At 39.4% G+C, this 13950-nt stretch overlaps 1 protein-coding gene across 5 annotated transcripts; it reads right to left on the reverse strand.

Annotated features, from left to right (window-relative positions):
- Positions 1 to 3037: 3037 nt before the first annotated feature.
- Positions 3038 to 11016, reverse strand: ccr6b (chemokine (C-C motif) receptor 6b). 5 transcript variants are annotated; one of them, XM_028566100.1, is made up of 3 exons: positions 10937 to 11016; positions 9775 to 9883; positions 3038 to 4903 (listed from the first exon to the last, which is right to left on the reverse strand). In XM_028566100.1, exons 2-3 carry the CDS (start codon positions 9847 to 9849, stop codon positions 3806 to 3808), a joined length of 1173 nt encoding a protein of 390 aa, XP_028421901.1. In that variant the 5' UTR covers positions 9850 to 9883; positions 10937 to 11016; the 3' UTR covers positions 3038 to 3805. The 5 variants fall into 5 exon arrangements, with proteins under 5 accessions (XP_028421901.1, XP_028421899.1, XP_028421900.1 ...); XM_028566098.1 differs by having other exon boundaries at positions 10844 to 10996; XM_028566099.1 differs by lacking the exon at positions 10937 to 11016 and adding an exon at positions 10311 to 10597 and having other exon boundaries at positions 9775 to 9906.
- Between the last annotated feature and the right edge of the window lie 2934 nt (positions 11017 to 13950).

Consider the following 13950-nt stretch of genomic DNA (forward strand, 5'->3'; position numbering starts at 1 on the left):
ACAGCATGGCAAAAATGTTATGACATCTGGGTTTTTGAGTTGTGCAGTGTGCTGTGAGAGAGGCGGAGATGTAGTTGACATGTGTTGATTGGTTTTGATTTTGTACATTTTTTTTTCTATATCTACTATTCCTGCAAACGTTCATAAAAGAAACGGCTGCACAGGCAAGCCATGGCTCACCAGAGACTAGGGGTCAGGTGGTGTGTAGAGACAGTCAACTCACTGAGGACACCTAGTGGGCAGGTCCCATCTTATCACAGTCAAGGCCCTACTCAGACGTGAAGTCTTGTGTCCAGATGTATCCCGACTGTGCCTGGATCCAGCTGAGTTTAACTGCAGTTCACATCTGGTATTCAAATGTGTCTAAAATGGGTCTTAGGTAAAATATAAATTTGATTCAATAATTTACATTGCGTAATGTCAGTTCTGGAATTCCATACAGTTGACTTCTGTGACCAGCTGGCTCAAAGTTAGCAATGCCGCAGATGTTTAAAATGCACAAGGGGACTAAGGAACAACCAAACCCAAAAGACAATGTTGAGGTATGTAAAGCGTATATATGTCAGCAGCTGGCAGTGTGTAATATACGGGTAATTTAACATGTGGCGTGGCAACAAACCGGTATGGAGCCAAAGTAAGGGAAGACTGTCCAACAGAGAAACCCCAGCACAGATGTTACAGGATTGAACAAGCAGTAAGGCAAACACAGCAGAACAAAAAGGCAAGCAAACATAGTGGGTGGGTTGTCAAGAGACGTGAACTAAAGAACTAACAAGCTACTGCTGAGGGCTTCTTTACATACAGTAAATCACATGGAACATTGAGAGGGTAAAAGATAGAATTTCATCCATCATGTAAAAAAAAACAATAACTCAAAAAAGCTTACTGAGGACATCCAGTGGATGACAAAGGAGAAATGGTGCTGGGAATTAGTTTTAAACTTCAGTTTTTAACCCAAACAATCTCTATCGAATCATGTTGCTCATCACAGCCACACATCTACCTGTACTATAATTAAAACTGGGGAGCTCCAGCCTCGTTTAAAAAGAGATGAGGTGCACAGGATGGAGACACCGGGTGAAAGACTGGCAGGAACCTAATTGAGTCACAATTTTGTTTTTTACACAACATGTTTGATGTGCACATATGCCCGGGGGTTCTGTGGTTAACATTATTTCGCAACAGTCCGATGCTAGTAGCACAAAATGTAACCAGCAGATTTGCTGTGCGTAATTGTGGCTTAACAGTGACATCATCAGTCCTGTTAGTACTTCTGTATAGTACTACGGAAGCATATTTCTGCCATGCCCGAAAAAGAAAAACATACCAGTATTGCATAATAAGTCAATTGTAATAAGTAACAAGTTTTTCACGTTTTAACGAGATACATTCAAAATACATGTTTGGATTAAGCTCTACTTCATGCATGGGCCGAGACATGGCAAGATTCTTCTGCTATTGAGGACGGTGGATGATATTGTTATTAGTATGCGTACACTATGAAGGATTATTAAAAGGATTGGGCTGTACAGAAGAAAGAATGATTCTCAGCCAAGCATGAAGTAGAAGCTGTATTTCGAAATGTATCTGTCCGCACACCGTGTCTTCATTCAAACAGAAGTTTCATGTTCTAACAAGATACATTATCACGTGAAATGTTACATGTTACAAAACTATAAATCATCACATTATAACAAGTTTCACGTAACAATGTGATAAATTATTGTTATTTGAAACTTTTCACATCAGCATTAGGCCTGGCGTTAGGCCTTGCGTTAGTCATGGCGTTAGGCCTTGTGTTAGGCCTTGCGTTAAGCCTGGCGTTAGGACTTGCGTTAGGCCTGGCGTTAAGCCTTGCGTTAGGCCTGGCGATAGGCCTGGCGTGGCATTAGGACTGGCGTTAGGCCTTGTGTTAGGCCTGGCGTGGCGTCAGGACTGGTGTTAGGCCTTGTGTTAGGCCTGGCGTGGCATTAGGACTGGCGTTAGGCCTGGCATTGCATTAGGCCTGGCATGGCATTAGGCCTGGTGTTAGGCCTTGCGTTTAGCCTACCTGGGGCTTGTGGTCTTTGCTCGGAGTCTCTTTTCATTAAAGCAATGAGGCACAAACACCAGTAATGAAAGTGTGGAAAATGCAAGATGGTGGTTCAAGATAACAGAAAAGAGCCATCTTAAACATCCACACACACTGGTCAATAGTTTAGCATTTTTAATGCTTTTTGTCAGTAAATACTCTGGGCAGTTGTGAACCATGCTGTTATCTGTATCTCATCGGAGATAAAACAGCATCAATGACTCTTATGTGCACTTACTGTAAATGGACTCTCTTATGACCTCTGTCTGTGGTCTGTGCCTCAGAAGGTAACACCTTGACGGCTTCTGCTTACAACCAACTCATTTGAGGCTTTAATACTTGTTTTTCCCATCAGATGGTTACAATTTTAATAAATTCATATGAATTTTCTGGAATTTTCTTTGGGTGTCACTGTTTTCCATGAAATGACGATGGGCAAACTCAAAATGAACTAAATGGATTTTGAAATACCTTGACGGCTTCTGCTTACAACTCTCTGAGGCTTTAATCCTACACTCTAGAATACGTGTGGTGTCATTTTCCAGAAATGACGTATACTCTGAACTAAATGGATTTTGAAATATGTGTCTTGTCCCTGTGCCATAGTTATCAAGTATTCAAGTATGCTATTTAGGACTGATTTGATATTTAGTAATAGATTTAGTAATTACTTATTACTGATAACATATGCATTAGTTATTATATAGTCTGGTTCAAATATCACATTATCATACATATTGGTTATATATACAGAATTTTACAGCATTATTATGTAATGATTAAAAGGTTATTTCAAAAGTGTAAAATTAAGTGCTATCTGCAGTGCTTTTTGAGACAAATTTTCAATTCAATTTCAGAGACTGCTACAAAATGAACTTTTTCAGAGACAGTTTAATCAGAAAATGCAACAGAAAAATACAATCAGATCTACAAAATATTAACAAAAACCTTATATATATGGTTTGAGAAAATGTGTAGACAAAAACTCTTCAGATTCTTATCTATTTTCAGACTCCGTCAACATCATACATATGAATACAAGAAAACAAGAAGGAGTTGTCATAGTCACAATTACAAGATAAAGATATCCAAATGTGTCACAATTATACATCATTGCCTCCAGATATACATTTTAAAGATAGCAACAAGCAAGTAAGACTTAAGTATTTTTTTAAACCATCAATTTGACTTTACATTTGATCATGTGTATTTATGTTACATTTTAGATCATACAAATATTATTCATGTAGGAAGTGACTAACTCTCTAAGCTGTGCCTTTTAGAACAGTTTGGAAAAATAAGATCTCTACAATATTACAATATCTTATATTGAAGGTCATTTGCTCATGTTGGCTGAGCAGTCAATAGATTTCAAATATACTGCATGTTTTATTTACATTTTTGCACATATGCTTTTACCTCCACAGTGGCTACAGCAAAGTAACAGCTTGGGAAAGAAAGATTTTTGACCCTGCCATTTTTTTTTTTTTTTTTTTATAATTTTTTGGGCATTTTTAGGCCTTTTATTGAGAGAACAGCTAAAGAAATGAAAGGGGGGAGAGAGAGGGGGAACGACACGCAGCAAAGGGCCGCAGGTCGGAGCGGAACCCGGGACCGCTGCGCTGAGGACCAAACCCCTATACATGGGTACCCGCCCCACCAACTGAGCTATCCGGGCACCCGATTGTTGCCATTTCTAATCAGACCCTGTAAAGGCTTTGTACCACTGCAGTGTCATGCACTGAATGATGCCACGTTGCTGGAGCCATCTACAGACATGCGGCCCGAGATGCAAACATCGGATGTCCCGCGTGACGAGCGAGCATTGTAGATGTACTTTTTGCTAAAGCACCATAAGTCCAATATTATTTGCCGGAAGTGGCTCCTGAACTTCATCCCAATGAAGGCATAGATGATGGGATTGAGACAGCAGTGCAGGTAGGCTAGGCTCCTGGAAATGGCCAGAACTTGGAGTTTAATCTTCTCTGCCTCACAACCCCGATTCCTAAAAAGAAACAGGGTGTGGTTCAGCAGAGCCACATTGTAGGGGAGGTGGCACACGATGAAAACCACAACAACTGCCAAAATCACCCGGGCCGCCTTGTGCCTCTGGCTGCTCTGCACTCTCAGCAAGGTGAACACAATGCTGGAGTAGCTGAACACCATCACCAACAGAGGCAGCAGGAAGCCAATGGCCATTTGAAGGCTGGGAACCACAACCTTCACTAGCTTCGCGGTTTCATTCGTGCTGAAAGACAGTTGACACATCACAGTGACAGCCCCAGTCTGCAAATTCTCCTCTTCAAAGATCTCAGTGTAGAGGAGTGTGGGCAGTGTTAAAGCCACAGCAAACAGCCAAACAGCTGAGCAGATAAGGCGGCTGTAGGTCATGGTTCGAGCGCGTGCACCGAAAGATCTTCTCGCCCAAACTATAGCAATGTAACGGTCGCCACTAATGCACGCAAGCAGGAGCATGCCACTGTAGAGGTTGACACTGTAGGCTGACCTCAGAACCTTGCAAGCCACGGTTCCCATTAACCAACTGTGCTGCTCGTTGTATATGATAAACGGCAGAGCTAACCCAAAGATCAGGTCTGCCACAGCTACATTGTAGAGATAGATGTCTGTCATCGTCTTGGTTCTCTTGTAGAATGTGTACGTGAAGATTACAAGAGCGTTGCCGATCAGGCCGAAGGCACAGATGATGGAATGGATGTACGTTTGGCTGATGACCTCCATGGGGTTAGGGTCCAGGTTGCAGAGCTGTTCATCTGAGTAATCTTCTGTACCATTATAATAATAGTCTGAAGTCGTCGACTCCATGTTTTTGATCTGGAAAAGAAAAGATGACAATTTGAACAAATAATAAAGCAATTGATAATAGGGAAGTTAATAATAATTAGGGGAATACTACAAAATGTCAACATTTCCCAAACAAATTTGGTGTCTATACGACGTTCCACTACCAGGATTGCTCCGGTGCCGCCGGAAATTCTGCCTGGTGTCACTCTATTCGGCCGGATGTCTATTACCTTCTGCTTTCTTTGTCTGGGAATTTTAAACTCCGGTGGATTTCTGAGGACTATGGTTATCTGCTCCTCAGATCTCTGCAGGGTAAATCCAGACAGCTAGCTAGACTGTCTGTCCAATCTGAGATTTCTGTTGCACGACTAAAACAACCTTGGAACGTTCCACCAAAACAAGTTCCTTCCCGAAGCCATTTTGCAGCGGCACCGTGGCTCCATCCGGCGCTAAGCACCGCCCAAGACGATTGTGATTGGTTAAAAGAAATGCCAATAAACCAGAGCACGTTTTTCTCGCCAGACCCTCCTCTGCAGCGCTGCGGAGGAAGGTCTGGCAATGCGAGACTACATTTTAATACTGCTTACTTTATACAAGAAAGTGGTGGTATATAACGAAATACATTTACTTTTACTTAATCATTTTCATTTTATACTACTTTATACTTCCACTCCACTTCCTTTCAAAAGGGACATGTTGTACTTTTTACTCCCCTACATTTATCTGACTCCTATAGCTTCTAGGTCATTTTCACATTAGGATATTACACGCAGAACTTACCAGCTATGATGCTTTGCTATAAAGTACTTCAAATTGGCTACACACTGACATTGTAACATTAAGTAATGATATCCAATAATACCGTACATTTGTATTATTAAGCCTCTGAAAGGGTTTTGCTGCATAATAAGTACTTTCACTTCTTTTTTATGATCAATTTTTTATTCTTTTTATATTTTTGAACAAACAGATACAATCAAACAAGAACCAAAACCCTCTCCCAGCCCCCACCCCCACCCTCTGCGGTCTCAGGGGAAACAAAACAAACCAATATACAAGAAAACAAAAATCACACCTTGCCTAGTCGCTCTCCTCTAACTACTGTGGTGTTGAGGTCCAACTACTTTCACTTTTTATACAATGAATACATTGTTGCTAATAATTCTTCTGTATCTTTACTTAGTTCCAGTAGAAGGAAAAGTACTTAGATATTTTAATTAAGTCTAAGTTGCAATACCCCAGCGCATTCATTCTTTTACTTTAGTAAAAGTACATGTACTGAAAATATTAAAAGTTAAAGTATTCATTATGCAGAATGGCCCATTTCAGAATCAAATACATTACCGTTTATTATTGGATTATAATTATTGATGCATGAATGTGTAAGCATCACTTCACTGTCAGTAAAGCTGGGGCTAATTCACTATTTTTTTGTATACTGCCAGGTAGCTTAATCTACAATTTTACATCATGTATTAGTTTATAATTTTTTCTTTTAATAATATGAACATGCTGAGTAACCAGTAACTACAACTGTCAGATCGGTTATCAAAACAAAGACCAGATAAGCTCGGATTAGAACACACTGAGGGAACTTGACTTCATTCTCTGCTCAGGACGCCAATACTCTACTCTCTATACTATATCCTTACATAGCAAATAGTTGTTTACTGCCATATTAAGTACAGGCCCTTTAACTACAGTACTTGTACTTAGTAAATGTACTTAGTTACTTGCCAGTAATCTTTTTTGAATACAGGAAGTTTACTTGTAATGGAGCATTTTAAATAATATTTCAATTTTTTTTTACTTAAAGGTAGCTAGCAGATAGTGAGGAGATGTTTTCTGTATGTGATGAAAAATGTTGTAGCCTAAAAAACGTGTCACATCACTTAGAGCACCTGTAAGTAAAAGATCTGAATACTCCATCCGCTACTAATAAAGGCTTTCCGAATGGTCAATAACTTGTGTAGTTGTTACCAAACAGACCAGTAACATGTCCTCACTTGTTAACCACTAAGAAAGCCCTCAGATGGAAAGTGGTACCAAAAATCTAGCACATCATTTTGATAGTTTAGTGCAAAGTGTGTGTTTGGGTATGGGTGAATCTCACATCGCAGCTTTTGTTGCCTGTCGACAGGATAAAAGCCATTGTTCTAGTTTAGCTCTTCCTCTGGGTACGAATGACCCAATTTCAGACCCATTAGACATTTAAGTGAACGCATGCAATGGGTAGCTGCAGCTGCTGCACTTTGTGCTCTGTCTGTCTTGGATCAGATAAGATCCTTATCATCAAAGCTGTATCAGCGAGAATCAGCAAGTGTGTAGGAAGGCCACCAATTTGTAACAAGGTCAGTGAACAGCAAAAGACCGATCATCAAAAAATGTATAAGAAAATGATCAAGGAGTTTCTCTGCGTGAGACTAGAACAGTAGAATTTTTCCGTTTCAACACTTGTGTTGTCTTCCCGTCAACCACGCAACTTTTTGTTTTTCTGGGTCAACCTTTTGACCTTTTTGTCACTTTTTCATATTTTTTTTTTTAAATCAATTATCAATTTTTTCTTCGCCTTTTGACATTTTTGTGTGATTTATTTTTTCCTGCGTTTTTGAAGCTTTTTCCACTTTTTTTCCAGCGTTCTTTTATCGTCTTCGTTTTGGAAATGCTATAAAATTAAACACCCAAATTCAATGAAAGTAGCGAACTGATCATTTATTTTACTCGTGAAGAGCGTTGCAGAGAACCATCCACGTTGCTTTTTGTTGTTGAAAATTTGGTTGAAATGTTTTTTTTCTGATATAAAAACTTTTTGAAAATGGGTCAAATTTCAACCGAGGACAACAGGAGGATTATCTGATGGACATTAAATTACAGGGATACACCCGTACAGCATAGCACAGAAATAAACATGGTTTCTCCTATATGAAAATAGCAGCATGAGAGAAACTTGAGCTTCAACTTACTTCTTCAAAAACCTGATATCTCTTGTTTCAACACTTTTACTTCTCATAAACAATAGTAAGATTATTTTAGTATGGTACAGTAGCACTAAAAGATGAGGAAGGTATAAGGTTTTGCACACATCTGTGTGGGATAGATATCAGAACGAGAAAAGGGTGAGCCTTTTGTTGAAGTGCATTTTGAGAACTTCAATTGTTCTGTAAATATGAATTACAAATGTTACAGAACTGATAGTTCTGTAAAAGTGTTCCCCTTGTGTGATGCATCATCTGTGACACTGAAACTGTGAAAATATTTATCAAATAATCAATCAAGTAAAAGTCGTCAATTTTTTTGAAGGTTGAAAACAGATCAGTCACTGTACGTACATCTTTGACAATGATCAGTGCGGTTTCAAGCTTTAAAACAAGGACAGCCCATTAAATTACAGTTCTACACGTAGATGCTACCAAATAAACAATACACAGACACAGTAAAATACATTGTGCAGTTGCCAAAACTGAAGAAAATCATGCTTGATGGTGTTTTTTGCCCCCAACTGCTCCTTCCAGGCAGCGCTGCGACCGCTGCCTTCAAGGCACCTAACCCTAACCTTAACCTTAACCTTAATCCTAACCCTAACCCTAACCAGTAACCTAACCATAACCAGTAACCATAACCCCAACGCTGCCTGAAAGGCACCGTCGGGGGCAAAAAAACACAGATAAACGAAAATCATCCAGCAGAGGATTTGGAGCTAATATTTTCTGTTCAGAACATACCTACCTTGCAGAATGATGATTCTCTGTGTCTGTGAGTACACACAGACACACACACACACAACATCAATGATCTTCCTACTTTTGATGTCACATGCAGGGACATCCCCCCTTGCTTTCTCAATGCACATTTGGAGGTTATTGTTGCTTTCCAAGCAAATGCTTTGATTTGCTCCAAGATTGCTTGATCAGGGTGGCTACAGGTATAAACAAGTTAAATTTAAAACTTTTTAAGACCACTTCTAAATAAAATTTAAGACTTGAATGCAATGCGTTTAATTATGTTCAACGAGACACTGAACCATACAACCAAAAGCAAACAACTGGACTTGCATGTGCGTTATTGTTTAAATGACCACGTCCAGTCAAGATTATATGGAGCAGTTCATGGGCCATGCAACTGCCCAGGATCTACTTCAGCATTTCAAAGTAAGTGTGCCATAAATATATTTATTAACTAACCTCTTGTATGTTGTGTATCATATAGTTAAGCTTTACTGATTTGTCAAGTGAATAACAACTATGGATAGGGCACTACACATTAATTAGACAAATTAAAATGAATTAATTAAAAACAGCCAAATTGAGGATCCATGAAATAACTGGCCTTTAAAAATAAAAATCTGCCTGCCTCTATGGGAATTTAACATAGGGGTGTACTTACTTGTGCCCCCTGTATTTTAAGGAAGGGCATTTATTTATTTACGATACATTATTTATTCACAAAGAAAATTGGTGTCCTTAAAGGTTGGACTTTTCCTAGTGTTTTAATTAAGGAATTAAGATCAATTTCCAAAAGATGATTTGTGTATTCCTCTTTTTAGTCAACTTATCATGGGTTCATAAACTTATGAGCACCACTTGTCATTTAACCAATAACGCACATGCAAGTCCAGTTGTTTGCTTTTGGTTGTCTGGTTCAGTGTCTTGTCGAACATAATTACAAACGCACCGCATTTTTGGACTTAGGTGATGAGTTATTTTTTGATATATGGCGCCAGTCCAAATTTAGCGTAACATATCCTTATATATATGTTAATGAACGTATCTGGTCTTGTCCTTTCCACAGGTAAATGACTGTACAAGCCCCAAATCTGGAAACATTGCTCTGAACACTTCTTCAATCCCGTCATTAGACCTGTAGGAATTGTGGCATGTCACAGTCCTCAGCACCCAACTCACCTCTGCTCGGAGTGTTGGCATAGAGCCATAAATTGCTCGAAGGTCAGCTGGCATTGTTGGCTGTGGATTTCCCATCCTAACATCCAGCGTTGTAGCGTTGACATCGTTGCTAGTGTTGAAGTAAATAGTTAAAACTATGCTTACGTTTTGAAAACAATGTACTTTAAGGTAAAAAATGTAACTTAAAAAATGTAAACTGTTGTGTAACTGAGTGAAGGAATGTTTCAATACTGATTAAGCCTAATCAACATTTGTCTGGCTCACACCTTCTCAAGCTTCTAAAGAATTGATTAGGTCATTGCTAGCATAAATGTAAAAGCGCTAGAAAGACTTATTGTTTAAACAACTTTGAGAGCCATTGCCAGTTGAGCCAGATGTGATTAAGACAAATAACGAGTATTGCTGTAGTTTGGAAACAATTGACACCGTCTCAGTAAGATCCTGTGACCGGGTGTAGCCTCAAGACACTGATTGGGAACATACAACTTTTCTTTTGAGAGACATCTGACCAATAGGGGAAGATTTCATTTGAGAAACCACCCAGATGTAGGGGAATAAATGTATATCCGGGGAATGTTACAGGACTGTTTCGATGTGACTCCACAAGGAGATGCATGGATTCAGTCTGCTGTCAGCTGCAGTGTAACATTTGTTTTGTCATGTCACGGGACTACAGCCTGTGACCCCGCAAGGGGAAGCTGCTGTAGTCCGCTGGTTACAGTGTATTGTTTTGTCATGTCGCATGGCTGCAATCTGTGTCCCCACAAGGGGAATCATGTTTGCAGTCTGCTGCTTGCAGTGTTTCGTGTGTTTTGACTGTCGTTTTCACCGTGTTGTTTTATTAAACCTCTTGCTTAACTTTCAATTCGACCCCAGCCTCTCCTCATTCCTCCAGAAATCAGAACGAACACGTCTTTTAGATATTCTCAACACTAGCGGTAGAAATGGTGTAGCAGAAACTAGCAATTACGGTCTGCTGGCGAGCCTTTACGTAGTACGTAGTTTGCCAAGTTTGAAATTCTTCCGACGCATAACGCAGTTCACTTCATAAACATTTCCAGGCACCGACCTTAACCAATAATACTCGTTCTTTTCAAGCAATTTGTAATTGAACTTCCATTTCCCCATGTTTCCAGGTAGCTATCAACCATTGCTGTGTTACCTGTATGCGGCAAAATTGCAAATCCCACTGACTATGGCCACGCCAAGACCCGCCCACGAAGCAGCTCGGTTGGTAGGGGTTAGGCATTTGACCTCGGTTAAGGTTAAGGTTAGGATAGCCGATTGGTCAGGGGATAGGTTATGTACAAATGGGGTTACGTTACCTTGCGTAAAAAATATTCGACCTGGCTGGCAGAACAGATTGCCTGCATTTTCGCGGTGACATGAGACAAACATATTTAAGACTTTTTAATACTTTTTAAGGCCTTATTTTTAGGAAAAGTGATTTAAGACTTTTTAAGGACCCGCGGCCACCCTGTTGATTTACCCCAATTGTTCACAGTCTCAGCAACTACCCCGCCAACTTTCATGCTTAAACGCAAATTATTTGTTTTTGTGGGCAACTACTGAGTATGCCGTCACAATTGTTGTCAATTTGAAGACAACAAGTCTCCCAGAGATACTGTACAGTGACAAATGTCTTTCATATCATAAATAAAAGACCAAATAGAGTTAGATTAACAAGATTAACGTTTGATGCCCGACCTCACTCGCTTTCTGTCTGGTTCATTCGTGCAGACATCCCACACGCAAGAAACTATTTCTCTGTCTTCATGCCCTCAAACCTCAGTTTGGTTTTGCGGAGAATTTCTTTCCCTTATTCAAAACTTATATTATATAAGTATATTTCAATGGCCATCTTGGTTTTGTGTTTTATTTTCTGGTTTGATGCTATTTTAAAATAACTTTTTACATTTGTTTTTGCCTATACTGGGGTTTTCTGCTTTCAAATGTGTAGCTTTAAGTTGGTATTCTATTATTGTTAACCCCAATTTAGCCTTATACATCTTTAACAACATGATATTTTTGGAGCATTGACTTTGTTCTGTGTTTGAAAAGTAAATATGGACTACACTGTAATGTGGACAATAATATAGACTGTAGTTGCTTTTCCTCAACATGACCAGCAGATAGAGTCATTTCAGTGGATACAAGTTAGATTTGAGAACTTTAAGACATGTTGGAGACATTTTTTTTCACCCTAACTAACAATTAGTTGATATGAACAGAATGCTAGATCTAATATGTTATTTTCAAGTCACCATTTGCAGGGATATAGTGGAGGGTAAAACGATCTCAACTTAGATTTTATTTGTACATTCAATCTTTTGGGCCTCATTTAAAGCTTAATGATATAATCTTTAGATCTCCAGATACTAATTGCTGGTTTAAGGTGTTTTGAGGAGACAAAGAAAAACTTTTTCTTAAAGTAATACACGTTTAACAGCTTATGGTGAGTGTAAGGAACTGTACGTTGAAATTGAGATAAAACCCTAATTATCATAATTTTCATCATGATTTTCTGAACGTTTGTCGCTCTCTTAAATTTAGAGCATAACTCATACATCCACACCCATAAGCAAATACAAAAGCTTTATAATTACTCAGATTGAAAAGATGTAGTTAGAGGGCATCAGACTAAATTGGAAAGGTTGTGTTGCGGGATTCAAAAGCTTGCTGCATCAAGCAAGAAGTTGATAGTAAAATGTTTGCTTTCAAAATAAAAGCTTTTTAAGTGTAACGCCTCAAATTTGACGTGGCACATGTCTTGTGTGTGAGAAAATAACACAACTAAAATCAATATACAGCTGAATAACGTAATGGAATATATGCTTGTCATGCACGGATGCCAAAAATCAGGTCTGTCACCGTAAACACTCAAAACATTGCCCCTTGCTTAACTTAAAGGGCTTTAAAATACACACTCACCAAACACCAAACTCAACCCCTTTAGTTACATTTTTGTTGAAGTTGGTTTGAACCTGTTCTCATCACACACAGGACACGTGGAGCAGATGCTGGAAGGTCCTAGACCGTCAGTGGACCCAGTAGTCAAGTCAAAACTGATAAATCTGACAAATAATGCTTCCTGTTTGAATCAATGACTGGTTTGAATATGATATGACAGTGTACTTGTGGGTACTTGAAGGGGACTTGGTACTTGTACAGCAGATACTACTGATGGCTATCAGTGGCAGCGGTGACCCCTTCGAGGCCCCTATCCAATCCAGCCTTGCCTGTCTCTAAGTTTTTCTTCCTCCTTTGACCATGAAACCTCTTTTTTGACCTCATCATGCCTGCAGCTCACACTCGGTTCCTTTAATAGAAGCACCTCTTTATCTGAAACAAGTTTAACTGCATATTCATGGGGCAGTGTAGGCCCTATTTGTGTTAATTCATTTCATGTTAAGGGAGTAGCCCACTCAACTCTTTGAACTTTGGTTGCTTGTTCTGATTGAATAGTAGTGAATAGTAAGTAGAATAGTCAAGGACATTTAAATAGTTGAGGCCTGGGCATTTTAGCAACTTGAGGAGAGTTATAGGCTAGTAGAGTCGGAAAAAAATCCTGCGACAGAAGATTCAGCAGTAACCCTTTTGATAATTCACACGATTACGATTTTTTGGGGGGCATTTTTAGGCCTTTATTGACAGGACAGCTGAAAAAATGAAAGGGGAGAGAAAGGGGGGAATAGACCTTCATCATGGCAGACATGTTGACATGTCATAGTAGAAAAAGCACAGGTGTATTCAAACCCATTAATGATGGCTGCATTCCACTTAGGAGAGGTCCTGGTATTGTGCATGCTGACTCACTGAAATAGCTTACTGGGACACTTGATGGAACTGAGCCATGTTAAGGTTATCAATTTCAGCTGTGCTTTTCCTACTATGACAAGTCAACATGTCTGCTGTGGAAAAAGGTCCATGACCATTGACATATACACAAGTCCATGACATGCAGCAAAAGGGCCACAGGACGGAGTCGAACCCGGGCCCGCTGCGTCGAGGAGTAAACCTCAATATGGGCGCCCGCTCCACCAACTGAGCTATCCAGGCGCCCAATCAAAAAACTTATATAAAATAAATCAACAATAGTAATAGTCGGATTTTATTTTGAAGGTAATAGTCGGAAGTGCAGTTTTGTTTCTTTGTTGCAGCACGTTTCTCCTACCT

This window comes from Perca flavescens, chromosome 20 (genome assembly GCF_004354835.1).
Source record: "Perca flavescens isolate YP-PL-M2 chromosome 20, PFLA_1.0, whole genome shotgun sequence".
In the NCBI taxonomy this organism is placed as follows: Eukaryota; Metazoa; Chordata; class Actinopteri; order Perciformes; family Percidae; genus Perca; species Perca flavescens.